Here is a 27,658-nt window from a genome sequence, read left to right as displayed (position 1 = left end):
TACACACAGTTCTGTGGGAACTTTCAAGACCACAAATGGTCTTGACCTCTGTTTTAAATCTTACCTATCCTCTGTGATATGATCCAGCTAATGGATATTAAAAAGGAATCCCTCGTGCTAGCTTTAAAATGTTGGCTTCACAGTATGAGAGGTACAGATGTTACTGTAATAATATTCAACCATTTACCTGCAAAGCAAGCTTCATATAGCTCAGAACTAGGGGTAGTTTAATAATATTTCTTGTGATTTGGGCAATTATTTTAATTGAATTCATTCATTAATATGTTATTTTCTCACTTAAAAAAAAATCTTGAGATAAAATACTGGAATACAGGTGGCGTCATGAGAGCCAAAAGGAAATATACATACAAATTCACTCAAACCATTGGAAAGGTGAAGGCCATGGACACAAACAGAAGATAACCAGCATTCACATAACGGACAAGGTTAATATGTGCCACACTATTGACTTGTGTTGGTTATCACTATTTGGTGTGTTATATAAAGGTTAAAGTCAGAGCGGCAGGAGGTTGACAAAAGAGGAGAGCAGCAGAGAAAGAGAAAAGGTTAGAAGAAGGGGAGAAAAGAGGAAAGCTGATAAAGACAGGTGATGGATCTTTGGCTCAATAGGTGATATTCATATCCCCCAATAGATCTGGTAGAATTCATCCATGATACTTTAAATGATGAGGAGACCATTTGCTTAGCTCTGTTGCTGGGTGAATTATTAAATGTTCTGAAAAGAACATTTATTGCAAATTCTGGCAATTTTTTTTTGCAGCATTTCCCTCCGATATCATCTCACTGCCTCTAAAACAGGAAATGTGGCCTTGTGGTCAAGGCACTAGATTGGAACTCAGGAGATCCAGGTTCAATTTCAGGCTCTACCACAGACTTCCTCTCGCACACTTTCTATTTCACATTTCCTCGCCTGTAAAGCGGGGACAATAATGCTTTCTCTTCGTTCCTTTCCCCCACCTTCTGTCTATTTAGAAAGTGAGCTCTTCAGGACAGGGATTCTCTCTCTTACTATGTGTTTATACAGCACCTATCACAACGGTACCCAATTTCAGTGGGAGCCTGTGGGAATTACCATAATACAAACGATGATGATAATTCTGCTCAAGGTCTCTAGTGAGCTGCTGAGTTCCAGATGCCCTTTCACCTTTGGGAACAAAATCATTTGCATTCCTAGAAAAAAAAAAGTTACTTCACCCTTATATATAGAAGCCACAACATGCTTCATTGATCCCAATGTGATTGTTGTCCAACTCACTTCCTGCACCTAATTCTACAAATGAAAGTTTTACCAGGGCAAGGGTAATGACATTATCTACTGCTTGCAACTGTATCATAGCAACTTTGCTTATCAAAGGTGGGGTCGAAAGGAAACAAGAGTTTATATTACCACCAGGCTCACAGACTGTTAATTTTTCGTGTGTGCGTGCACCAGATCTTAGTTTACAAAATACAGTGCAGAGTTTGTTCTCTGTGCTAGTGAAGGACAAACATTGAAAACACTGAGTTTTCATTTCTAGAGGTAAAAATATAAGGATTTCCTTAACGGTTTATTTTACAGTGTCAAACTGACCTTAATAGAGTTTGCAGAAAGAGGACACAATGCTGAACCAAATTCTATCATCAAGAGTCCCACACAGAGTATTGCCAACTCTATGCATTCAACAATCATGGGTCAGACCCCTAAACAATCATGAGATTGGCTTAAACATCATGTTTTAAAAAAACATAATATTTGTGTTCTCTCTCTTTGCCTTCTGGCGCTGGACCATTAGGTTACACTGGGGTTGCATTTTCAAGCTTTTCTCTGCAATCATGAGAGTAGGAACTTTAATTTTGTTTGTAAATGAAAACTGAGATTCTGATGTAATCACAATGCCGGGGATGAGACTTTATGCTTTTCTTAAAGTATCATGAAGCATGCGATAAAACCGTGAGAGCTGGCAATACATTGGGCCAAATTCTGCCCTTGGATGCAAAAGGGCAAAGACCAAAGGACACATGCACATATACTTAGAGTAATTATTCTAATAGCAACAGCAATAGCGTGGTTTTGAATCACAGGATATTATTGCCTTGGAGAGAGGGTAGTATGGAGCAAACAATGTGATGTAAGATCTTATGAATAAAAATCAAGAGCAAAAGCAAAGGGATTTGGGATTATTCTTTCCAGAAAAGAGTCAAGTCCAAGTGACCTCATAGAAAGTGTTGAAGTTACACAAGGCAGAATGAAGAGAAAGACCTCAGTCAACTGTCCTAACCAGGAGCCTGTTCTCCGATACGGTTCTTGGGGGTACAACTGAGCAGGTTGCTCTGCTTTGACGAGTAGAGCATTTGAAGGAGGGGTGTTGCAAACTGAAAAAATTCCCATCATCCTCAGCTAAGAAGGGGGCAATCTTGACAGTCAGAACAAGAGTAACTTGGTTAGAAACAGGACCGAAGAGCTACAATTACAAAGGTGGCAGTTTCTGCTCCTCCTTATACCTCCTTGCCTACTCCATTGTGCACTGGCACACCTGGGTATCCAGAAGGGAGACAGACTCACGCTCAAGCACAAGATCAAAGGGGACTGTTGGCAAGAAAGTTTCTTAATGCTGCTTGGATTGTAGCAGAAGAGGGAACAGTCAGACTAACGGATTCACTGCAGTGCTGATGAGACTCAGTCAGGATCTGGTTGAGGCTGTCTTCAATATCACATTAATACGGGTGTTCACTGATGTAGTATCCAAAAGCCACATGCCACTTAAAGTGACTAAGTGCTCATATTCCTTAGTTGCAGTGACAATGTTCAGATGAATGTCAAGTCTTGTGGGCAACGTCTGAAGCAATCAAGTCTAGTGGCAGGTTAGAGGTAGATGAAACAGTTTGACTATGAGTTTATACACTGAGGTTCAGGCACATGGGATGCCTACAGAACAGCTTGAACTAGCTAACTCCAACTGGTATCGCAGCAAAAATCATATGCTCTAAAGGCTAGACTGCAATGCCGATACTCATAAAAATAGGCCCACTGGCCTCAATGGGATTATCTGCGCAAGTAAATTGCTCACCAGAAACATCAAGGTCTCCACAATCTGGCCCTAAATCATGATAAGCATGATTGAAATGTAGTGAAAAGGAGCTTACAAAATATGATTTCAAAAGTCAGAATATGATCCCCTCCCTCACCTGAAAAGTCTTTGCATCTATTTCCCTCCCCCTAAGTAGCTGCCCTGTCCAATAGGGCTGGCAAAACAGGGAGGGAGGAAAGATGGGATCACACCATGACCATGAAAGAAAGAGATAATCCTGTAATGGAAACAAGAGGAAAAGCAGAACTGGTCTGTGAACACTGTCTCATTGTCCTGCCACTGAACAAACCGCCTCCAGGCATGTTATAATTCTTGTGCAATATAAACCCATCAGCTTCAATGGGAGGCTTGTTAAATAGTAACCAACTTTTAGTGTACAAGAAATACAAAAGTTTAATTTAGAATTGATGTCTATAAGCCAGAATAACTACAAACAGTTCTAACTGTATTGACAATGCCTTGCCTTTCCCTTATCTCTTATAAGATGCTTTCTCCATATTGGAACAGTATGCTATTAATAGCACACAGAAGTATATGAGACCCATTGAGTCCATCTCCCTGTGAGAATAAAGGATGTATCAGACATTAGCCAAACACGATGCTTGAAGTCCAATGCTGAAGTCCTCATTCAGCTGGAAGTCCTCATCGGCCAACATTATCTAAGAAAATTTAAAATTTAAAATTTAAAAAAGCAGCTAAGTGATGTAGTCCCACTGAAATATATGTGTGTCTAAATCACTTAGGTACTTTTGAAAATGTATCCAATATTCCCTAATACTGGTATAGCAATTTTCAAGTTCAAAGTGCTTTAAAAATATTAATTTTATATAATAAATAAGATGGATTTTTTTGTAAACAATAAGGTGTAGAGATTTTTTACAGAACAGTATTTTAAAAGGTCTACAGAAAGAGGAGGCATATCTCTGCAGATAACTGATTACAGAGCACTGGGAACTGTGTTACTAGAAAAACTAGTCAACAACATTAGCAGAAAGAGATGATATTAGGATATCAAGCACAAGCTCAGGGTCTGATCCTGCAGTTGGAGCTACACAGCAGACCCTGGTGCACATGCAGAGTTCCCTGGCTCCAATGAGGTTCTACATGAGAGCAACAGTTCAATTGTGTGGTAGGAGCCTAAATGCTTTAAAAAAATTAGACAGTCTTGAAATATTTGAACTATATGATGCTTTTTGTATTTCACTGAAGAGGAGATACTTTGTGCAAAGTGAAATACTGCAGGTCACTAATCAATACACAATTTTGATCAGTTTGTTTACTGAGACAAAAATCAGGAAATGCATATAAAAAGGAAATGCTATATATTAAAAATGAAGCTGGCTGCAATTTTTATTTGAACCTTTTTTCAAAAAAACATGGCCTTTTTGCAAAACTAAACATTTCATTATTTTCAACATCATCAATCAAAACCCAAAATGTCAACATTTTAAATTTGTTTGTGTTTGTTTTTTCTCCATCTTCTTTCCCCTTCTGTCTTGAATACAACACAGTAGGCGATATCCCGAGTTTGGAGAGTTTTTTCCCCATTTCACTCATTTTCTTTCTCTCCCCCATTCTCCCATTTTTCCTTTCCCCACTCTAACTTTTCAGCAGTTTAGGAAGTTTGGAAAATTTACAAAATGGCAAAGAATAAAAAAAACCCCGATCATCCATTCATTCAATTGCATAGGGCTGGCGAGGATGCAGGTGAAACAAATAGACATTTTTAATTCCGAAAGTTTACATTTTATATTTTTGAAAAAAGATTTTGCAAAAATTTTGGGAAAAAATGAAAAAAATACACATTTTTTGAAACAAAAATGACTTCAACATTTGAAAAAAAATCATTAAATAGTTTTTCCCCTTTCCAACCAATTCTAATAAAGATGCTATAGGATGTATTCACTAGCGTTTGAAATGGCTAAGAATGGCATGAATTTTGTTAAGTTGACCTCAGCTCTGATCCTGCAATGAGATCAGTGAGGGGTCGGGTGTCTGCCCATATGGCCCTCACTGCAGGATCAAGGCCATGACATTCATAAAAAAGAAAAAGATAATTATAAAGATCTCTGGCAGCTGTGACTGCTGCTGTTTCCTTTAGCTCAGCCAAGTAAAGTGTAATTGGACATAGGCCCACCATGTACAGTTATATCATCAGGCTAGGAGGGGACAGATTTATAGCCATGAGTAAAACTCAGCTTTATTGCATTGAGAAATTAAAGATCCATCTTTCACAGACTGCCCAGGGGAATTTATTTATCTTTTTAAACACTGAGGTCTTTTAACTGAATTTTAATACAACACACAAATAGCAAATGGGAAAAAGAGAGAAGTCTCAAACTTTTGTACTGGTGACCCCTTTCACGTAGCAAGCCTTTGAGTGCGACCCCCCCTTATAAATTAAAAACACTTTTTTATATTTAGCACCATTATAAATGCTGGAGGCAAAGCAGGGTTTGGGGTGGAGGCTGACAGCTTGCGACCCCCCATGTAATAACCTCACAACTACTTCAGGGATCCCGACCCCCAGTTTGAGAACCCGTTTTATATTCTTCTCTGTGGCAATGTAATGAGCAAGTAATCAATTGCTCTGTACACCCACTTCTCAAGTGACTCATCATTTAATCTCAGATATTGTTTCCACAGGAGAGAAAATTTATGAAACTCATACCTTTCGGACGCTTGGGTTTTTACAAACATTCTCAGCATTGCTTAAGCTGAAAAGGTCACAGTCAGAGTTGGATAAAAACTTCATGTCAAAACCGGAAGGAACTAACCTGGGCTTTGAATTTCACTGTGAAAGTCAGCTTCCCTGATTGGCTTTAAACCTCAGAGAAAAGTCAGATAGGCCTGGGACCATTACTCTCTCCACTTAGACGCTCCCTCACATAGACCCCTGGTTCCAGAACCTCCGTTTTCCCTCTTTAGGCATCTGGTGGGGCTTCTTTTACTATTAACACTTCCCCAAGAAGATTTTTTGGGGAGGGGGGCAATTAGGTAAACTGTCCCCAAATTCATCTGTAGCGAGGCCATGGGGTCCCCCACAGCCCCGCTGAGGGACAAACCTCCCTCAACCCCACGGTCGGCGGGGCCACCGGGTCCTGTGCCCGCCCCTCAGAGGTCACGGCGCAGACCTGGAAGTATAAAAGCGGACCTGCAGAACTCAGTAGGAGCCCAGCCACCGCAGGGGCCAGACGCTTGCGGCCGGGATGCGCCAGAGCTCCCGCCTGGCCAGCCGAGCCTGCCCCGTGCTCGCTGCCCGGAGGAGGACTGGCCGGGACCACCCCGCTCCAGCTACTCCGAGGAGGACTGGCCGGGACCACCCCGCTCCAGCTACCCCGAGGAGGACTGGCCGGGACCACCCCGCTCCAGCTACCCCGAGGAGGACTGGCCGGGACCACCCCGCTCCAGCTACCCCAAGGAGGAACCGAGCCTGCCCCTCGCCAGCTACCCCGAGGACCCGCTGAGCCCGCCCTCGAACACTTCCCCGCGGAGCCGGTGGTGGTCGAGACCGCTGGTGACACCACGACGACACAGGTACTCGATAAGGGGGAGAGTGGAAGTAGCCCGGGGGTAGCCGACCCCAGTCTGGCTGCAGCACTGCCTGAACCAATGTCAGTGTGTTGCGGCCAGGATCCCCACTGACAGCAGCGGGTCTCTGCCGCTGCTAGGGCCCCGGGCTGGGACGCAGTGGCGTGGGAGGGCCTGCGTCCCCCCCTGCCACCCAATTCCTGGGTGGCGGATTCCCCCTTTTCCCTGGCCTGAAGAGACCGAAACCTCATATTGCTGCTCAGCCCTGCCTGAGGGCCTGAGCCTATTGACTCCGGGTTTGTTGCCCCGCCCTAACCGAGGACCGAGCTTCAGGCTATTAGTAGCGAGGCCGCGGGGTCCCCCACAGCCCCGCTGAGGGACAAACCGCGGCCGAGCCGCGTCACATCATCGTAAGAGTCTTCAAGGGAATAAGCTACCTGACATCTCCCTGCCCCAAGGAGCATCATATCTATTATGATAGCTGGCTTCCTGGTAGGAGGTGGTATAGTATTTAGGAATTCTCCTTTCAGGATGTGCGCGATGGGAGAGAACAGTGTATGTGGAGAAAGGAACAAAGCCTGAATGCTGCACTGTCTTGGCTCTCTCTTCTTATGCTTGAACACTGAACAGCATCCTAGAAACTCTCCTCTGGTCTTGCTTCTACCTTTGCTCATTCCTTTTACCACAGCCTGGCACTCAAGATAGCCCGAGGCCGTACAGCAGTAAGTGATGGGTGGTAAAAGTTAGACTAGAATGGGCCCTGTTCTCTTGCGCCTGAGAACTGTGACATTTTCAAAGATGGTGCCAAATTGATGCCTATACATTTCTCAGTTTAACCAGACCCAGAGGTGGTATTTTTCCTTACAAAATACAAACAGCAATACCAGAGCAAAATTATCCTTGTCATGATTAAAAAACAAACAAACCTACATTATAATGAAGTGTCATCTTCTTGGGGTCCATTAACTGCCATGGTCAACCAGAGAGTGTCACAGCGTCTCATATACTCGAACATTTCTCTGTGCTACATTTTACTTCTGAATCTCCTTCTACAGATGTGAAAATACGCATCCGTCCACTCTGTTGACTGTACATAGGAGGATGCTGATAGGTGCAAGTTATTCTAGATCTAATGGTGCATTTATACTATGCTCATCATCATATTATCGGAATGCTTAATTGGCATTAGTTGCATTTGGGATATTGGTAACACAACTATCCTTCTAGAGAAGCAAAATTTAATAGATTCCAAGACCTGAAGAAACTATTATGATCATGTAGTTTGACCTCTTGCATAAAATAAACCACAATAATATAATTTATGGTGGTTCTTTACTAATAGCAGCCACTTTTAGATAAACCAAACCGCTTTTTGTCATCTTTGTTGACACAGTAAACATGGGGATACAAGGATCTTAAGGTGCTTTATAAACATTAAACACCTCTGTGATGTCCTATTGATACATGGGGTAACTGAAGTGAAGAGACCAAGTAGTCTAGCCAACATCACAGCAGAAGTCTGTCACTAAAAGTTTTCCTGCTTTAGCCACTAGACCCCCTCTGTTGGAACTAATGTTACAGTAAAAGTGCAATGGGATAACTTGAAACTTCACAAATTTATTTGGGCTTTAAATAAAAAAAACTTTTCCACCAGGGACTTTTTACATTGTATTTTTACTTGTTTAAAATAAACTGACTATAGATGTACTGAACTATATCGGCATTGACTCTGCCAGTACAAAGACTCACCCCATCCTTGAAACAGCCCACTTCCTCCCCCCAAAAGTCCCCTGCATTATGAGGTTAAATGCAACACATAAGTGGCTAAGAGGGGAAATTACTCACATTTGAGGGGGACGCTTTGTGCCAAATGACCCATTAGATGTGTTTCTGGAATGACAGAATGAAAGAAAGCCACATGACCCAACTCTGCCCAGTTACGCAGAGCGCCTGACTCAGAAAGAAGGGACATCATCTCAGCCTGCAGATCATGGAAAGCTTCCATTCTTGTGCCTGGAGCTATGTTAAAGACAAGCACAGACATCTTGCTCATTTTCATGTGAATTCAGCATTGCTGCTAGTTAAGTCTTTCTTGCAATTGCATTACTTGAGAGTCCCTGGATAAAATAAGATTAGCTCCAAGTGGGATGGGAAAAAATGAGGCATTTGTCAAATGTTAAGGCACAGATTAATCTGGGGAGCACAGAATCGTGCGTTAAATGAGGGTATCGTTAAATGATCTGATCTCCAAAATGACTAATTCATTGTTCTCTCATTTGAAACATATCATTTGCCTATCTGTGTATTTATAAAAACAGACAGCTACTCCTCAAGTCTCTTGGTGCAATTACATTCTATCTATTTTAGGTACTTATATGGCCCCTCTGTTACCACAGTATCTGAGTGCCTCACAACATCCCTGTCGTGAAATGGGGATCAGAGGCACAGAAAGACAAAGTGACTTATCCAAGCTCACACAGGGAACTGGGCCCAGCCTCCCACAGCCCAGGTTGGCACTCTAACCGCTGGGCCATCTTTCCTCAGCTAAAAACAAATTATAAGAAACAACGTGCTGTCTGTGATGGGCAGCATCCCCGGACAGATCTCCCCACACTCGTTAAACCACCCCCGACGCACCCATCAGCAAGGACTCCATCGCTCCACTGACCCTCAAGCCAATGCTTGAATAAATGGAAGGCCTGCTGTGCTCCGAAGGTTCAACTCAGTCAAACCAACCCACAGGGAGGCATGTCCAAGAGCCGTTAGGAAGAGCAGGCACAGGCAGTGACCACCGTACCCCTCTGGGGTCTCTCTGAAAGAAATTAGCACAGGCACTTAAAAGCAGTTTCATCCACCAAGTTCTATCTCGGTTACATAACTAGTAACGTCAGAATGAGCATCTGCCTTGAGCGGATCATGAGCCAAAAAGCCCATTGCTGACTACTGCGTACTCAGGTCCAAAACCTGACTAACTGGGGACCTCGAGTTATAGAGTTGAAGACTTTCCTCCAAAAATACCTGGCTTATGCAGAGCTAAAGTAGAGGGACTGCCATAGGAGATGCTCTCTACAATGGCCAAGATCAGGACCATAGAGGACTTAACAGAGTCAAATCAAAATCTACAGTTATAGGCTGAAGCCTCAGTGTAACATGCCCATCCCAGCTTGCGCCACTAACACAACAAGGCTCACATGTTCTGCACTAGCTGAAACACCAGCGTGTCCTCGAAGCAGAGCCAGGAGTCATCTACTTTCTCTCATTCCTTGTACAGTTTGTGTCAGGTTCCAATGAAAGAGCAAATAATTTCTAGTTCAAAAGAATTGTTGGCATTCGCCCTCTCCCTGAGAAAGAGACAGGACTTTGCTCCTGTTCTCTTTGAGCACCAGAAGGTCTTCTGTCAATACACACATCACAGAAATTAGGGATAAATAATACCACCACCTAGTTCTTATATAGTGCTTGTTACCAGTAGATTTCAAAGTGCTTTACAATGGAGGTCTGTATCATTATTTCCATTTTATAGATGGGGAAACTGAGGAACAGAGAGGTGAAGTGACTTGTCCAAGGTCATCCAGTAGGTCAGTGGCACAGCCAAGAATAAAACTCGGGTCTCCATCCACTAGGTCATGCTGATGCCAATAAGGTAATCAACAGGTCATCATGCCCATCCTTCTTGCCCATCCTTCTTGCAGGATCATCCCCGTAAATATATTCTCGAATGCTTTACTGGAGGGGCTGACAGATCCAGCGAAGTAACAACTGCATCAACATTATGGTCTACTTCTCTCGAGTACATGGGTCACATATTGCTTAATTTCCTGTTTGACTGTGCACAGACATGGTAGATGATATATGATGCAATAAAATAGGAGGCAATTTGTGGCCAGTATCATATAGCTGAGATAAGAACTGAGCTTTAAAGACATAGTTCACTATGCAATGAAGGAAGATGAGCACTCATCCCCTTCTCTCCTTTCCCTGCAGATGCAGTCTTTGGCATAGAGAAGTGTGTGGCACTCTGAGAATTAAGCACTGGTGCTTTGCAAAGAAGCAGGTATTAACATTAGCTCCTAATTGTCAGATAAAATAGATCTTACATCCTTAAAACACTGGAGCTTTGGATTCATTTAAATTACTGTTTTTAGAAATACTGCCCTCATACATAAACGCACAATATATTTGTGTTAGTGATTTGAGGGCTATATGGCTAGCGGTCAGAGCAGGTGACTGAAAGCCAGCAGCTCTGGATTTTCTTCTTAACTCTGCCATTGAATTGTGTGTCCTGGGGTAAGTCACAATCTCTCTGTGCCTCAGTTTCTCCATTCATAAAATGAGGTTAATAATAATACCTACTCATGTTCGTATACTGCTGTGTCTGAGACCAAAGTATTTAAATTATTATTTTGTATGCACAGCACAATTTTTGTCCTTCACTTCCTCCTAAAATTGTGATATATGATGCATTTGAAATAGCACGAAGAACAGAAACCACAACCTATCTGGACAAAGTACAAAAAGGAACTGTTAACTTGCATTCTTTGACACAGCAGGTCATGTAAAGTCACCAGCGAACTGTCCTCCGCATGTTCCTTACTCTTTGGAAAGATTTAAGTGTCACTCATAAGAGCACTGAGCCAAGTTCTGCTCTCAGTTAGTTGTATGCAACTCCTGCTGACCTGGAAAACACTGCCAGCCATTAAAGCACCACACTACTATAATTTCCTTACAATAGACAATGCCATTGGTGCAATACAAACACCACAAATATAAAGACCGTCCTTGCCTGGGCAGACACACTGAACAGAGATAGGGATTGATTATGATGCATTTGTATTACAGAAGCAATCCGAGGCCCCAGTGAAGATAAGAGGCTCAAGTACGGTACAAAAAAAAAATCACATGAACACAAGGTCTTAACAGTGAGGCTAATTAACCACTGGAACAGCTTATCAAGGGATGTTGTGGATTCTCCACCACGAGAAGTCCTTAAATCAAGACTGGAAGTCTGTCTAAAACTGGGGAGGGCATCTACGGCCAGCGGGCCAGATCCGGCCCGTCAGGGCTTTCAATCTGGCCTGCGGGATTGCCAGTCCCATGGTGCAGCGGGGCTACAACAGGCTCCCTGCCTGTCCTGGCCCTGCGCCGCTCCCAGAAGTGGCCGACACCATGTCCCTGCGGCCTCTGGAGGGAGGGGGGGCAGAGGGCTCCACGCAGTGCCCTCGCCTGCAGGCACCGCCCCCTGCAGTGCCATTGGCCAGGAATGGGGAACTGCGGCCAATGGGAGCTTTGGGGGTGGTACCCATAGGGGAGGGCAGCATGCGGCGGAGCTGCCTGCCCCACCCCACCCCCAGGAGTCACTGCCGGACATGCTGGCCACATCTGGGAGTGGCATGACGTGGGGCCAGGGCAGGCAGGGAGCCTGCCTTAGCTCCACTGCATGCCGCTGCCACCCCAGAGTCACTCGAGGTAAGTGGCGCTAGGCCCATACCCCAAACCCCTCCTGCACCCCAACCCCCTTCCCTGAGCCCTCTGCCACACCCCACACTCCTCCTGCACCCAACCCCTCAACCTGAGCCCCTTCCTGCTCACTGCACTCCTCCCACACCCCGCACTCCCTCCCACATCCCAACCCCTTGCCCCAGCCCTACATTCATGGCCCTCATGCAATCTCCCCACCCAGATGTGGCCCTCAGGCCAAAAAGTTTGCCATCCCCGGTCTAAAAGATCTACTGTAGCTCAACAAATTGTTGGCCTTGATGCAAGAATTACTAGATGACATTCTTAGTCTATGTTGCGCAGGTCAGACTAGTTGATCATAATGGATCCTCCTGATTTTAAAATTCAGGAAAAAAAGGTCCCTTGACCATGATCTTATAATCTAGGCCCCTGCAAGGAGTTTCACAGGAAGCATGCAGGATATGTGGGGCTTCTGGCAAGCTGAGGGCAGGAGGGGAGGGGCTGAGGTTTTAAAGGGACATAGAATTAAAAAATAGTGATTCTATTACATCCTTTAGGAATATACAGTTCTGTGGTATTGGTTTATCCACCACCATAAACAAAGAAGAGAACTCTAGTAAGCTCTGTGATAAATTCAAGACAGCTACATTTATTCGGTTAAAAAGCATTCTTATCCAAACTATCCACACTCCAGCCAAAAGGCAGAAATGAACAGCTGTATTCAAACATGTTTATGTTGTTACATTTGGGATGTGTTTTAAAATGAATACTTAGAACGTTCTACCATTTGGGCTGGGGAGAAACAGAGGATCACTTTTAAACTTCTAATTGCTTTTATTGAATTTTATTTAAAAAAATAAATAACCCATGATTGTTTTCACTGAAATTCAGGAAGACAGATAAGGAAACGATTGTAACAGAAGTGTAAAAACACTGAGGGAGATTTTCAGAAGCACCTCAGGGATCTAGAGTAAAATTTTCAAAAGCACTCAGGGGATTGAGGCGCCTAAATCCCACTGGCTTTCAATGAGAATTGGGCACCTACGTCATTTAGGTGCTTTTGAGAACTCTACTCTTAGTGAATGGGACTTGAACTTCTAAAGACCTTAGATGCTTTTGAAAATCTTACCCAACATTGTTACTGCATGATTTCTGCTAACCTGGACATGCTAGATCTAAATGAGCACACAACTCAAGGAAGAGAGCAATGATGGCTTTGAATCACATACGCATACCCCCCAATCTGGATCTGGCTGTGCACCAGTCCACTCCCCCAGTGTACATAAGAGCAACTGGAAAACTGCTCTAGCTTATGCTATGGGATCCCTGACCATAACCCCTCTTGCTGCCCAGAGGAGATGTGTCAAAGGAACTTTGCACCACTGGATGATCTCTGTATGGCTGATCACACTGGCGTTATGGCACTGTGTGCTAAGGTTCAGAATAAAGCAACAGCAGCACAGCCAAGGATCAGGGCCATAATCTTCAAAGATGTGTGCCAACCAAACAAAATAGAAATCTGACAGACAGACATCACTGCGGGTACATTTTACATGTAAATATTGCACCTCCCCCCCCCCGCACTATTTTGTTAACAAATATTGCTATTGCATAGTTTAGTGCTGTGGACCAATGTCCTCTCGGGAACTGTTAAACAAGAGAATATTTCTTTTATATGTAATCATCATTTTGATCTGTGTGGTGAATATTTGCCAAGACGTATTATACTGTTTTCACTTGTATTTGTTTATAAGGGATTACACTAGGAGTAAGAGATAGTGGAAATCTTGATTGAACAGGTATTCTCTGTTACTAGCAAGACATAATTCCCCATAGCTACAGATGATGTATTTGATAGTGAACTGAACACAGACAAAAGCATAGAAATCTCAGTTTCAAAGTGACTTAGGGCCAGATTTTAAAGATGTTTATGTGCCTAACAGCACAGATAGGCACCTACTGGGATTCTCAAAAGCACCTAAGAGTTCCACTCATTTTGGGGAGGTTAGGTGCTTAGGTACTTTTGGGAATTCCAGTAGGCCCCAAATTTTTAAATGTATTTAGTCATTGCTGCACTCAGAATTGCAATGCCTAACTGATTTAGGAGTCTAAATCTCTTTCAAAAGGGATTTAGACATTTAGGAGCCAAAATGGAATTGTCGCTCATAAGTGCCTAAATCCCTTTTTTAAATGGAACATAAGCATTGCAATGCTGAGCACAGCAAAGCCTGAATTCCTTTAAAAATCTGGGTCAAGGTACCTCTCTGCATCTTTAGGCTCCTAAATACCTGTACAAATCTATAGTTAGGCCCCTAAATGCCCAAGTCACTTTTGAAATTAGGACTGAGGGCATGTCCACATGGACCAGCAATGCACATTACTGGAATGTAATTTCTACGTTAAAGTGCACTAGGGAACTTTTAATGTGCATCATTAGGGTCTACACAGACCAGTTAGTGTGCAACATGTTAATGCACTTTAGAAATCACACCCTGGAGTGAGACAAGCCCTTGGGCATTTTTGAAAAATCTTAACCTTGCTATTGTATGCACATTAATAAAATAAATACTTTACTGTTCTACAATAACAGACTAGGGCCACAGTTCAGCAAAGCATTTAGCATGTATTTACAACAGCTATGGACATGCTGTCAAAGTTCCAGGGCTAGCCATACCTCTCTCCACATTGTGGTTTCTCGGAGTGTACCCTGCAGGTTTTACGCCTTGTGCCTTTACCTCTCGCAAACTGGAATTCTCCCACGCTTACAACGGGCTACAGTATCTTGTGCATCAACGTAGCTTACCCAGCAGGTCCAACAAGTTCTGACACCTGTGGCTTTTCCCTTTTGGAGTCCGTGACCAACGGTGAATATACTGACCAGACAGCCTTCTTTAAAACAAAGTATTGTCTATTTTAGAGCAGGAACAAAGCTTTTAGAGAAAAAAAGATTTTAAAACGGTCTATGTGCATGTCTCTCTTACCATTACCTGATGGTAATCTCCATGCCAAACTTCTTCGGAGAGCCCCCGCAGGTGCCTGTGTCTCAGCCTAACCCCTCCCTCCTCTCTTAAGAACATGTCCCATTTTAAAGTCTCAGGATTAGTTTGTTCTTCTGCATTCCTGGGCTTTGGCCCTTCTGGTTAAAACCACTCTTGTAGGCTCAGCAGGAGGTGAAACCAGAGACCTCAGAGCACAGGGATCTGCCATTGTCCTGTAACAGCCCTCAATTTTTTTTGGAAAGCAGCTTAGCCTGAGCAGAGCTGAGTGGAATTTTTCAGATGAATAGTTTATTGGGTGAAAAATGCAGTTTCAGTCAACCCAAAACTTTTCCTGTATTTGATACAAATACTTTCGGCCTTTCACAAACCAACCAGAAGGCAGAGGCAGTGTTCGTAATGTCGCTACTGTCTCTCTCCTTTTAACCGTTAGCCCAGTTGTTCAGGCACTCACCTGGGACATGGGACAGCCAGGTTCAACTCCCCATCCCGAAATAGACTTTTTCAAATATTTTTGGAACTGCCACCAAACCGAAAAATAATTTATTCGACCCCCCTCTAATCCTGCTCCATTCTTTGTCCTTCCTGCTTGTTTTTCCCTCAACAGCCTTCTATTAAACTAAACCAACATAATTCATACAGTAAACAACCTCATAACCAGGTCCTCACTGAGTATTCATAAATTATTACAAAGCAGCTCCAAATCTGTCACACTGATTTGAGTCGCAGCGACTTCATTGAGCTCCATGTGATGTTTGGGTTTGCTGAGATCTAGAGCTCTGCGGATTATTAACAGCTGTTACTCCAGTTTGGGGAAATGCTGAAGATTACATTTTGTTAACAACACTTAGCATTTATACAGTGCTTTTAAACTTCAAAACACCTTACAGTAATGACAACACATCCCCACAATTAATACTCTAGCAGGTTTCATACGGTCAGAGTTTGCAACGCTCCCCAGACACCCGCTAGCTAGAGGACTAGCCTTGCAAGCAAGAGGTGATATGAAAGATGAGACTGGGGAGTGAGATGACACACCTGCAAAGTCCAGGGGCAAGCCCTGGTAAGAAGCTCAGAGCACTGTGCCTCACAAACACCACCAGGGTGTTGCTTCATAACCCTGCTTGGGGACTCCATCTTTTGTATTTATCTTCTAGCTATTAGGTCTTTGATAAATGTGTAGTTTCCCCCCTAGTTGTTGGGAAGAGGGCTGCTGCAAGAAAGGAAAGTTTGCTTCTATGTTCCTCACCCAGTGCTACTCAGCTGCTACATGTGGGGCAAGTCTCTGCTAGTCTACCATCTCCCCCTTGCCTGCCTCTGTAGCTGCTCAGCACGTCCACTAACAGCAGCATCATGAAATTGATATGGTTCTTGACCCTTTGAATGATGTTGGCTGGACTCTGAATAGCAGTACCCGAGGTACTGTCTGCAGACTCAGGAGAACAACACAGCATTAGCTGGCATATATTGACTGTGATCTTCTCAACCATAAGGGCTAGAAATACTTTTATAAAAGAATGGAAGCTTAAACTCTGCAGAAATCAATAGCCTCAGGACAACTGTAAGTGAGGACACATCTACAGCACTTTCTTTCTCAGGATCTCAAAAAAGAACAATACCCAGCTTCCATGGAGTCCTTCTCATCAGATCTCAACGAGCTTTAAACGCATTATAATCATTTTACAGATGGGGAAACTGAGACACAAACCAATGAAATGACTTGCCCCAGGTCACAGACCCACGCCTCTATCACTAGGCTAGGCTGCATTTTGCAAGCAGGAGTGAGTTGAGCCTCCCACACCACCTCTGTGGTATCTTATTACTCCCATATTTTAAGGCAGGAAAACTAAGGCACAGAGAGGCTAAGCGGTTTGTCCAAGGGCAGGGGGGAATACAGAGCCTGATTTTCAGAGGACTCACAACTACAGCTGAAGTCAGTGAGAGCTGCAGGCACTCAGCACCTCTGAAAGCCCAGTCCAGGTCTAACACCATCAAGAGCACCCCGTAACAGGGCACCAACCACTCAACCTGATCAGCCCCAGTGGGTTCATTGGGGGCTGATGCTCTGGGGTTACCAATGAGATGCTGCCTGCTCTCTCAGACACCCAAGTGGACCAAATCTCCCCAGCCTCATTGGGACTGCTCAGTGAGGCTGGCTGGAAAAGCTCTATGGTGCCCACCGGGGTTTAAACCCCTCCTTATACCCCTCTGCACCCCTACCAGCCTATAGCAGTGAGCAGACACACCAGCCCCACAGCCTGGGAGCCTCCTCTCCTCCAGAATCCCAGGCTTTCTGGGTTCTTTTCTACCAGTAGTTTTCAACTTGCGGTGCAGAGACCCCCGGGGGTCCGCAGACTATATGGAACATTTCCAACGGGGTCTGTGCCCCCATTCGAAATGCTTTAGGGGTCTGCAAATGAAAAAAAAAAGAAAAAGGTTGAAACCCCGTTTTAAGCCCAAGGCACAGGGCAAATCCCCTCCATCGCTGGGACAGAGCCCGAGGGGGCCTCCAGCCCATCTCCCGGAGCCGGAGGGCTCCTTGCTCCCGGGGGCTGTTTTCAGGGGCGCTCCCCGCTGCCAGACCCCCAAGCGGTGCCCCCCCTCCGCAGCGCCCTATCGGGGGGTTCATCCCGCTCGACCCCCCGTCAGTACGTCCTGGGACGGGGCCGCAGAGCCGGAGGGGGGCTCTGTCTGTCCCCGGGGCAGCTCGCCGGGAAGCCGGTGCCCCTTCCCCTGGCTGACGGGGGGAGCCCCGGCCCCAGCCCGCGGGGCGCCGCCGCTTACCCAAAAGCGGGAGCCGCAGAAAGCCTCCATGGTGCGGGGCTGAGCCGAGCCGAGCCGAGCCGGGCCGAGCTGCAGGACAGACCGGGCGGCGCAGCAGCGCCCGGAGAGGCGGTGAGTGAAAGGGAGCCCGGCCCTCTTCCGCCACGCCGGGGCGGGCGCTCGGCTCGCACGGCAGGCGGGGCGCGGGGGCCCCAGCCGGCTTGGGCCAGCCCCTGCTCCCCGGGGAAGGTGCCAAAGCCAGGGACTACCTCTGTCCCCCCGCTGGAAGGACAGCAAGGTCCCCGGGCTGCATGGGGGGGTGGCCGTGGCCCTCACACCGGCCCCACCCCCCCGCTCCAAGTGGTGGGGTTTTTAGAGCTGCTTGCAAGTAACATCCTGTGTGGGGCGCAGTGTATTAACTTGGGGTGGAACAAGCCCCTGGAGTCCCGGGATGCTGAGCCGTGTGAGGGCTGTCACAACCTAATCCCATCCGGCAGGAGATCCAGCTCACTTCCTCACCAGCCCTGCTGGGGACACTCTCAGGGTTCCCAGGCCAGCAGCAAGACAGGGGCTTTGCCTCCCTGCCTGGAGAAACCAGGGCTGCCTGGGCTTTCCCCTTGACTCCATGCCTCTGCTGTGCACAAGGGCAAGTGAAAGTGTATTTTCCCCACCTTTTCCTGTTTCAATAGTGGCTCCTTGGGCCACTCTCTCCCCTTTTGCAAAAGGTTAGGGGTTCAAGTCTCCCCACAGCAGCACTGCGCTCATGGCCATTGCTGACACTGCACTGCACACCTGGAGGGGGTGCTGTTGTCAGGGGTGCTCATGCTGGGAGGAAACATTAAAGCAGAGTGGCTCTTGCCCTGCCAGATCTGAAGAGCAGGAGGATAACCCCTGACATTACTGGCCTTCCTCCCCTCTCTAGAAGGCAAATTCTTAAGGCATGTGAGAGGATCTATGGCACTTGGAGCTTAGAGTAGCGCTGGGCCTGATGCTTCTACATGTCCATGCTCTCCAGTCTGTGTACTACTATAGCCTTGCTACACAAGGAAAAAAACCCATTGCTGATAACAGGTATCAGCAACGGGAGTGGCTGAATCTGTTACTTGGGTTTAACCATGGTGGCTGAAATGGTGCCGAACACAGTTTGTTCTTATCTGCCCTTTCCGGTAAAGTTTTCAGCACCAGTTGAGCTGCATCTGTTGCAGACATCCATTTATCAGCGAGGGATCATTTTTCTAGCGTAAGCAAGACTTATGAGTAAGGACTGGTCCGGCTTCTAAAATCTAGGCTCTACTGTTGGTGCTTAACTATTTTCAGGGCAAGTGACCACCTTCAGAAGGCCAAAGCCCTAACTCAAGCACTTCCCCAACTCCTCTTACCAATACCCCTCATGGCCAGCTATGCTCTCATCTGCCCTTTTGGAAACAGACTTGAATCCTGCGTCCAGTGGCTCCTCCCTTTAGGCTGGGGGGCCTTTAGATGCGTGTGGGCTTGCGCTCCCCCACCCCTAGAACCTGGAAACTCAATAGGTACCTTTTGGAAACAAGGCACTATATTGTAGTCTCTGGCACTGAACACAACACATACCCAGCCCTACTTATCTCTTGGAGTGATTAATGTGGGGGAAATTACCATACTATTAGCCAGACCAAGAGGGAATTTGAATCTTAGATACTTTTAATGTAATTATGTAAATAAAATACTGGAAATAATTATAGCAGCTGCTACTAGCTATGCTGCTTCTGCCCTCTTAGCTGTGCCTTGACTTCTTTCTTATAGGGCCTTTCATCCCAGACTATATGCATACAAAAATACTGGGATAGCTCCCGACTCTAACCAAACCATTATGGCAGCTTTAATGTGTACTCAGAGGAGAAGGGATATCTGAGTTCTTGTCTGACTAGTCCCCTTCCACACCGTAAACTCCATGACAAAATGTAGAGCTGTGCCCGGCAACGCAAAGAGGAGAGATGGTCTCCCAGGAATATCAAGTGCTTGAGTATGTGGTAAAGGACAGTTCTGTATGGGGATAAGATTTTGTTCACTCTCTGGGAATCCCTGAAACAATTTCAGGAAATTCTCTAAGCTGCTCTGAACTTGGCCATATATCCAAGTATCTAAGTAAAGTTGAGTAAGTCAGAACCATGTCTCTTATTCATCCACTGCCTCCCCTTCTGTCTATTTTCTTCTCATATAGTCTTTTTTGCAAAGACTATTAGTGCCGACATATTTCTAAGGCTGCCATCTAATACAAAACATGCCTAACCAATGCGCCTTTTGGTATAGTATTGTGAACACAGCATTAGCACCACAACCACACAACACTTGTTTACCTTCTATTTGAAGATGTTCACGCCTACAGCATTATTTACTTTTCAGCACACACTGTTTGGCCAGCTAATGCTATTGCACCAGATGATGCAGCAAAATCAGTTCACATAAAGCAGTGGCACTCAACCTTTCCAGACTACTGTACTGCTTTCAAGAGTCTGATTTGTCTTGCGTACCCCCAGTTTCACCTCACTTAAAAACTACTTGCTTACAAAATCAGATGTAACAACACAAAAGTGACACAGCACACTTACGGAAACATTGCTTACTGTCTCATCAATTGAAATATTAATATTGTACTTACATTTCAGTGTGTAGTATATAGAGCAGTATAAACAAGTAATTGTCTCTATGAAATTTTAGTTTGTACTGACTTCGCTAGTGCTTTTTTGTAGCCTGTTGTAAAACTAGGCAACTATCTAGAGGAGTTGATGTACCTCCTGGAAGACCTCGGCGTACCCCCAGGGTACACCTACCCCTGGTTGAGAACCACTGACATAAAGCATGCTGCTACCGCCAATCAACATGAACAATTGGATTTCCAGTCTCCTTTCTAGCTAGAATGTAGATGACCTCCTGAGGTCCCTTCCAACCCTGAGATTCTATGATTCTATGACCAGTCAAGAAGTAATCGCTGTCCAAATCTCATTGCTATTTGGAAATAAAGGAGACAAGGATTACTTTGATGCTGCATCTAGAAAGTACGAGGGATTTAAAAAAACAAAACCCCAGACTTTTTTGTTCATCACCTTTATGGAAAACATTCTGATAGCCTATGTGAATGGGCAACTGAAGATGATGGGCATAAGGTGGCGTAACCCAGTCAGTAGATTTTTTGCGAGGGAAGCAAAAGGCCTACAGTACGCAGTGCTGAGTGTCCTAGTCCAGTTTTACTCCAATCTCTTACAGCATCTTTTGCAGAAGAGCGGGAGCTCCCTTTGCCCCATCTTAATAAGCACCATCTCAGGTGGTCTCAAGAGGATCTGCTTATTTGAAACCAGTAAAACCCCAACCTCATCCAGACAAGCCATCAAAGTCTTAGTTAATAACACAGATGCCACATCCCATTGAAAGACTGGAGATATGCTAAGGACATAGTGGATTGCTGGATAGATTAGTATGTATGGAAGTTACCAGCCGAGTATTGTACTGAAGCCTTTATCCATTGTTTGGAAGTATGTCAATGGACAAGGCTCCAAAGAGGGCTAAGTGTTATATTAAGAATCACAGAAATGTAGAACTGGAAGGGATTTCAGTAGGTCATCTAGTCCAGTCCCCTGCACGCAAGGCAGGACTAAGTAATAACTAGACCATTCCTGACAGGTGTTTGTCTCACCTGTTCTTAAAAACGTCTAATGATAGAGATTCCACAGCCTCCCTAGGCAATTTGTTCTAGTGCTTAACTACCCAGACAGTTTTTCCTAATGTCCAACCTAAATTTTCCTTATTGCAATTTAAATCTATTGCTTCTTGTCCTATTCTCAGGGGTTAACAAGAACATTTTTTCCATCCTCCTCCCAGTTACAACACTTTATGTACTTGAAAACTGTTTTTAGTCTTCTCTTCTCCAGACTAAACAAACCCAATTTCTCCCCCAATCTTTCCTCATAGGTAATTTTTGTTGCTCTTCTCTGGACTTTCTCCAATTTGACACATTTTTCCTGAAATGTAATGCCCAGAACTGGACACAATACTCCAGCTGAGGCTTTATCAGCACAGATTAGAATGGAAGAATTACTTGTGTCTTTTTTACAACAATCCTGCTGATACATCCCAGAAGGATGCTTGCTTTTTTTGCAACAGTGTTACACTGTTGACTCATATTTAGCTTGTGATTCACTATAAATTATAATCCCCAGATCCCTTTTGACAGTACTCCTTCCAAGGCATTTTCCATTTTGTGTGTGTGCAATTGTTTATTCCTTCCTAAGTGGAGTATTTTGCATTTTTCTTATTGAATTTCATCCTATTCACTTCAGACCATTTCTCTAGTTTGTCCAGATCATTTTGAATTTTAATCCTCTCCTCCAAAGCACTCGCAACCTCTCCCATCTTGGTATCATCTACACACTTTATCTATGCCATTATCTAAATCATTGATTAAGATATTGAACAGAACCGGACCTAGAACTGATCCCTGAGGACCCCACTCAATATGCCCTTCCAACTTGACTGTGAACCACTGATAACTGGTTGGAAAACCATTCCCAGAGAGTAGTTATGCACCCACCTTATAGTAGCTCCATTTCTAGGCTATATTTCCCTAGTTTGCTTATGAGAAGGTCATGCGAGATAGTATCAAAAGCCGCACTAAAGTAAAGATAAACCACATCTACTGCTTCCACCCTACACCCAAGGCTTATTACCCTGTCAAAGAAAGCTATTAGGTTGATTTGACATGATTTGTTTTTGACAAATCCATGTTGACTGTTACTTACCACCTTATTCATAGAATATCAGGACTGGAAGGGACCTCAGGAGGTCATCTAGTCCAACCCCTTATCTTCTGGGTGTTTGCAAATTGATTGCTTGATTATTTGCTCCACTATCTTCCTGGGTACTGAAGTTAAGCTGACTTCTCTGAAATTCCCTGGGTTGTCCTTATTCCCCTTTATAGATTGGCATTATATTTTCTTTCAGTCCTTTGGAATCTCTCCCATTTTCCATGAGGTTTTGAAGAAAATTGCTAATGGCTCATATCGCCACAGTCAGCTCCTCGAGAATTCTAGGGTGTATTTCATCAGGCTCTGCAGACTTGAAGACATCTAACTTGTCTAAGTAATTTTGAACTTGTTCTTTCCCTCTTGTAGCCTCAGATCCTACCTCATTTTCACTGGCATTCACTATGTTAGATCTCCGATCCCTACTAACCTTTTTGGTGAAAACCAAAACAAAAAAGGCACTTAGAACATGCGGAAATGGAGGAAGTGCTGTCATTGTCATTGAGTAATGGGCCTACCCTGTCCCTTGATCTTCCTCTTGCTTCTAATGTTTCTGTAGAATGTTTGTTACCCTTTATGACTCTAGCTAGTTTAATCGCATTTTGTGCGTTGGCATTTCTAATTTTGTCCCTACATGCATGTGGTTTTTTTTGTTTTGTTTTTTTTAAATATTCACCCTTCATAATTTGACCTAGTTGCCATTTTCTGGAGGACTCTTTTGAGTTTCAGATCCTTGAAGATCTTGCCAAGCCAGGGTGGTCTCTTGGCATACTTACTATCTTTCCTACGCAGTAGGATAGTTTGCTTTTATGTCCTTATTAATGTCTCTCTAAAAATCTGCCAGCCCTCTCAAAACGGTTTTTCCCCTTAGACTTGCCCCCCAACCCTGGTGGAATTAGATTGTCAATCAGACGAGAGAGAGAGATGCTAATAAGCAGCTGGGGACTGTTAGTGACAAGCCCACTCTAGTAAAGGGCTCAATTGTGGAGTGACCACATGCTAAGCCCCGAGTAAAGGTACAGCAGAGATTGAATTGTGACCCCGCAAGTTGCAGTTTGGTCCCTGTTTCCTCCTTGTTCCTGGAAGGGCCGTGAGCTTCGCTAGTCTTGGGCAGGTTATTTCACCCTCTGCAATGGCTCAGCAGCATTGGCTTCTGGGCAGGAGTGGCAAGACTTTCCCTATGACCCATGTCTGGCTTCCCACTTGCCCCCGTCCTGTATGTAGTTACTTTGCAACAGCTGCTTTCTTCCCTTTTCACAGACCAGCAGTGCAAATAGCTATGTAGGGGAATAAGGAAGCACCATTCTCACCTGGGTGAGCGTGTGAGGCAGCTCACACCTGATCCCAGAATGACTAAGCTTCTAAAACTCTGTCAGTTTTTTGCAGGGAGAACTGAGGTTGGAGTTTGAATTAATTAATTTGCATCCCGTTCCCCACAGCTGCCGCAGGACAAAGGTGCTTTTCACTTATTACCCACAGGACAGGTGTTCCATGTTAGCATAGGAAGAGGCATGCTGAGATAAAACACAGCGCATGCCCTGTGACAGTCAGGCAAACGCGAGTCCAAGTTGGTTTAGATGTACTGTACACAAATGCTGGTGAAAGGTACCAGGCTGCTCCAAGGAGGAGGCTCAAGATTTTTATTTACCACAGAACCAGGTACAATTTGGGCGGCAGCAGCGCAAGCTTCTCCAACCCCTGGATATCTCTCTGATTTGATCTGGGGGCATGGATAGCAGAATGTGCTTCCAGCAGGGAAGCAGGGCTTACACCCAAAGCAAATCATTTTAAAGAAGGGTCATCCAAATAGAGACCACCTATGAACTTTCTAGGCATCAGGACTTGGGGCAGCACCTCTTGGATAGTTCTGAGTGCCGGGGCAGTCCTTGGTATGATCCACACATGCCCGGGATAGCAGGCAGAGGCTCTTAGTCCTTCACCAAGCCTTCTCAGCCCATGTTTACTGAGCAAACTTTATGGTCACTAGGGTGTATTACATTTCCTTCATTCCTAGTTCTCCAGTCAATGGCTATGTAACCTGGGAGGAGTTAATTCTCCTGCTGAAGCTTTCATTGGTCATATAGGTCAACAGAGCACACACAATCACAGCAATCCATAGATTCAAAGGCCAGAAGGGACCATCTAGTCGAACCTCTGAGTCCTGTATAACACAGGCCATAGGACTTTCCTGCAATAAAGTCCTGTTTGAATGAGAACAGATGTTTTAAAAGCAAGACAGGATGTCTTTCTAAAATGGCCAATAATGAAGAATCCACCACAACACTTGTCAAGTATCAGAGGGGTAGCCGTGTTTGCTGCTTTTACAGATCCAGACTAAGAGTCCTGTGGCACCTTATAGACTAACAGAAGTTTTGGAGCATGAGCTTTCGTGGGTGAATGCCCACTTCGTTGGATACCCACTGCATCCGACGAAGTGGGTATTCACCCACGAAAGCTCATACTCCAAAACTTCTGTTAGTCTATAAGGTGCCACAGGACTCTTTGCTGCTTTTACACAACACTTGATAAGTCATTCCAGTGATCAATTACCCTCACTGTGAAAAATTATTTCCAGTCTGAATTTGTTTAGCTGCAACTTCCAGCCCTTGGATCTCAGTAGACCATTCTGCTAGTTCAGGAACATGGCCTGCATCCCCCCCTCACCTAAGAGGCTGCTCTGAACTCCGACCCACTGTGGCAGCAGGAGCATAGGCGAAACAGATAGGTGTGGAAGGCCAGGCCTACTCAGTTGCAACGCCTTGACTCTGGAATGTGCTCCTGTTGGAAATATGTCTGAGCCCAACTTGGCTGCATTTAGATTGCATTCACTGCAAGATACAGGCTTTGTCTTGGCCTTCTATTGCCTCTGAGTGCTGGGATCCCTGGCAGCTAGCCTAGTGACTGGGTTTTCTTGTGTCTAGCCATGAAAGTTACTTTAATCACTCTCTTATTCTTTAGGTATTCAGGTTCAACATTAGCACTTAAAGGCCCTTCACAGGGAATGTTAGTCTAGCTGGGAAATCCAAGAGTTTGTATTTGCCTGTAATATGCTTCATAAGGCACAAAAACAGAGATGGCCCCACCTCCAAAGAGCTTACGGTCTTGAAACTAGGAATACATGGCCCAGACCACTGTGCTGCCCCTTCTGCCGGCATTTAAACTTGTGCACCAGGCGAGTAAAATGTCACCACACTAGAATTCTTCATGCACTTTGCAGGTAGCAGTTTACTTCTAGTTTGTACGGGTGTAAATGAGCACACAGGGTGCCAGGCAGCAGAGAATAAGGCCCCCTGAAGACAGGACACACTGGAAAATACAGGTGGTGGGGATAAATTAGCATGATGGTGGGTTTTTTTGGTGTCAGCATCTACATCTCGTTGGAGATTGTGCTCTGCTCCTGCCCATCTCTGGGATCTATAGTTTTAGTGTTTGCCAGCTCTAAATATCAGGATGTTATTGGCTGCATTGGTCTTTGATGTAAAAACAAATAGTTGCTGGAGAAATGTGGCTCAGCACAAGAATACAGTAACTCGGGGAAACAGGAAGATGAAGTGTGGAATCCTGGCCCCATTGTGGTCAATGCAAAACTCCTATCGACTTTGATAGGCACTAAGGGAAAAATCCAGATCCTATTTTACATTAACTCCAGCAGAGGAAAGATGGACCAAATGGGAGGTTCTGACAGTTGTTTCAGTGCAGCTCCATACAGTACGGACAGCCTCTAGAGGTGTTACCACAATACAAATAAACATGGGGTCCTACGCCATTGTCAGGGCCGGCTCCAGACCCCAGCGCGCCAAGCGCGCGCATGGGGCGGCATTTTAACGGGAGGGCGGCAGGCGGGTCCGGCGGACCTTCCGCAGTCATGCCTGCGGGAGGTCCAACGGTGCCACGGGACGACCGGACCTCCCGCAGGCATGAGTGCGGCGGGTGCGCTGGTCCCGCGGCTCATGTGGACCTCCTGCAGGCATGACTGCGGAAGCTCCACCATAGGTGCGGGACCAGCGGCACGTCTGTGGGAGGTCCCGCGAAAGCGCGGGACCGGCCCCCGGCAGCGCGAGCGGCGCGGCGCACCGCCCTGCTTGGGGCGGCGGAATTCGTAGAGCCGCCCCTGGCCATTGTCCTGCTTGTTACCCCTTAATGCTGGCTGAGGCTTTTATATGCAGGAAACCAGTTATTGTGGCACAGGTGGGCCATTAAGTTTTTTATAGCATGTCTGGGGGGGTGGGGAGAGGGGGGCTCAGAAAGAAAAAGGTTGAGAACCCCTGGAGTAGAGCCCAACCCTGCATAAACCATTCATTTAAAACCAATGGACCCCAAAGATACTGCATGGGGTTGCAATATTTGCCACAGCTCCTCCATGAAGAAGTTACACACAATCCTGCCCCTCCGTAATACAAACACTTCATACCTAAGAAGGGCTTTCAAGGATATTGGAGGCAATTGTCATATCTGTCACAGAATCAGAAATGTAGGGCTGGAAAGGGACCTCAAGCGGTCATGTAGTCCATCCCCCACAATGAGGCAGAATTGAGTATGCCTAGACTATTCCTGACTGATGTTTGTTTAACCTGTTCTTAAAAACCTCCAGTGACAGGAATTCCACAACATCCCTAGGTAGCCTGTTCCAGAGCTTTACTATCTGTATATTTAGAAAGTTTTTCCTAATAACCAACTTAAATCTTCCTTGCTGCAAACTAAGCCCATTACTCCATGTCCTGTCCTTTGTGGACATGGAAAACAATTGATCACCATCCTCATTAACAGAGGGTTTACTTATTTGAAGACTTGTCAGGTACCCTTCTCAGTTTTCTCTTCTCTAAACATGCCCAATTCTTTCAACCTTTCCTCCCAGGTCAGGGTTTCTAAACCTCTATCATTTTTGTTGCTCTCCTCTGGACTCTGTTCAACTTGTGCACATCTTAAAGTGTGATGGCCAAAACTGGACACAGTCCTCCAGTTGAGGCCATATGGCTACACATAGTGGGAGCAGAAAGTAAGGACCTCCTCTCACCACAGGTAACAAAGGATGTGCAGGGGCTGTTACCAT

General features: G+C 45.1%; 1 protein-coding gene across 2 annotated transcripts in view; it reads right to left on the bottom strand.

Annotated features, from left to right (window-relative positions):
• The window catches only part of ABCC3 (ATP binding cassette subfamily C member 3), a 92,965-nt gene that overhangs the window by 57,133 nt on the left and 8,174 nt on the right, over positions 1–27,658 (bottom strand). The window contains exon 1 of one of the 2 annotated variants that reach the window (XM_044983296.1): positions 17,858–17,973. The exons of the other annotated variant lie outside the window; for it this stretch is intronic. Within the exon in view, the coding sequence (XP_044839231.1) occupies positions 17,858–17,887 (30 nt within the window). The 5' untranslated portion in view covers positions 17,888–17,973. Of the gene's footprint in view, positions 1–17,857; positions 17,974–27,658 lie in introns of those variants that run through there. 2 annotated transcript variants of the gene reach the window in all.

Source organism: Mauremys mutica, chromosome 12, assembly GCF_020497125.1.
Source record: "Mauremys mutica isolate MM-2020 ecotype Southern chromosome 12, ASM2049712v1, whole genome shotgun sequence".
NCBI classification, from domain to species: domain Eukaryota; kingdom Metazoa; phylum Chordata; order Testudines; family Geoemydidae; genus Mauremys; species Mauremys mutica.
The sequence above is the reverse complement of the archived record's forward strand: the minus strand, read 5'-3'. Positions and strand labels throughout refer to the sequence as shown.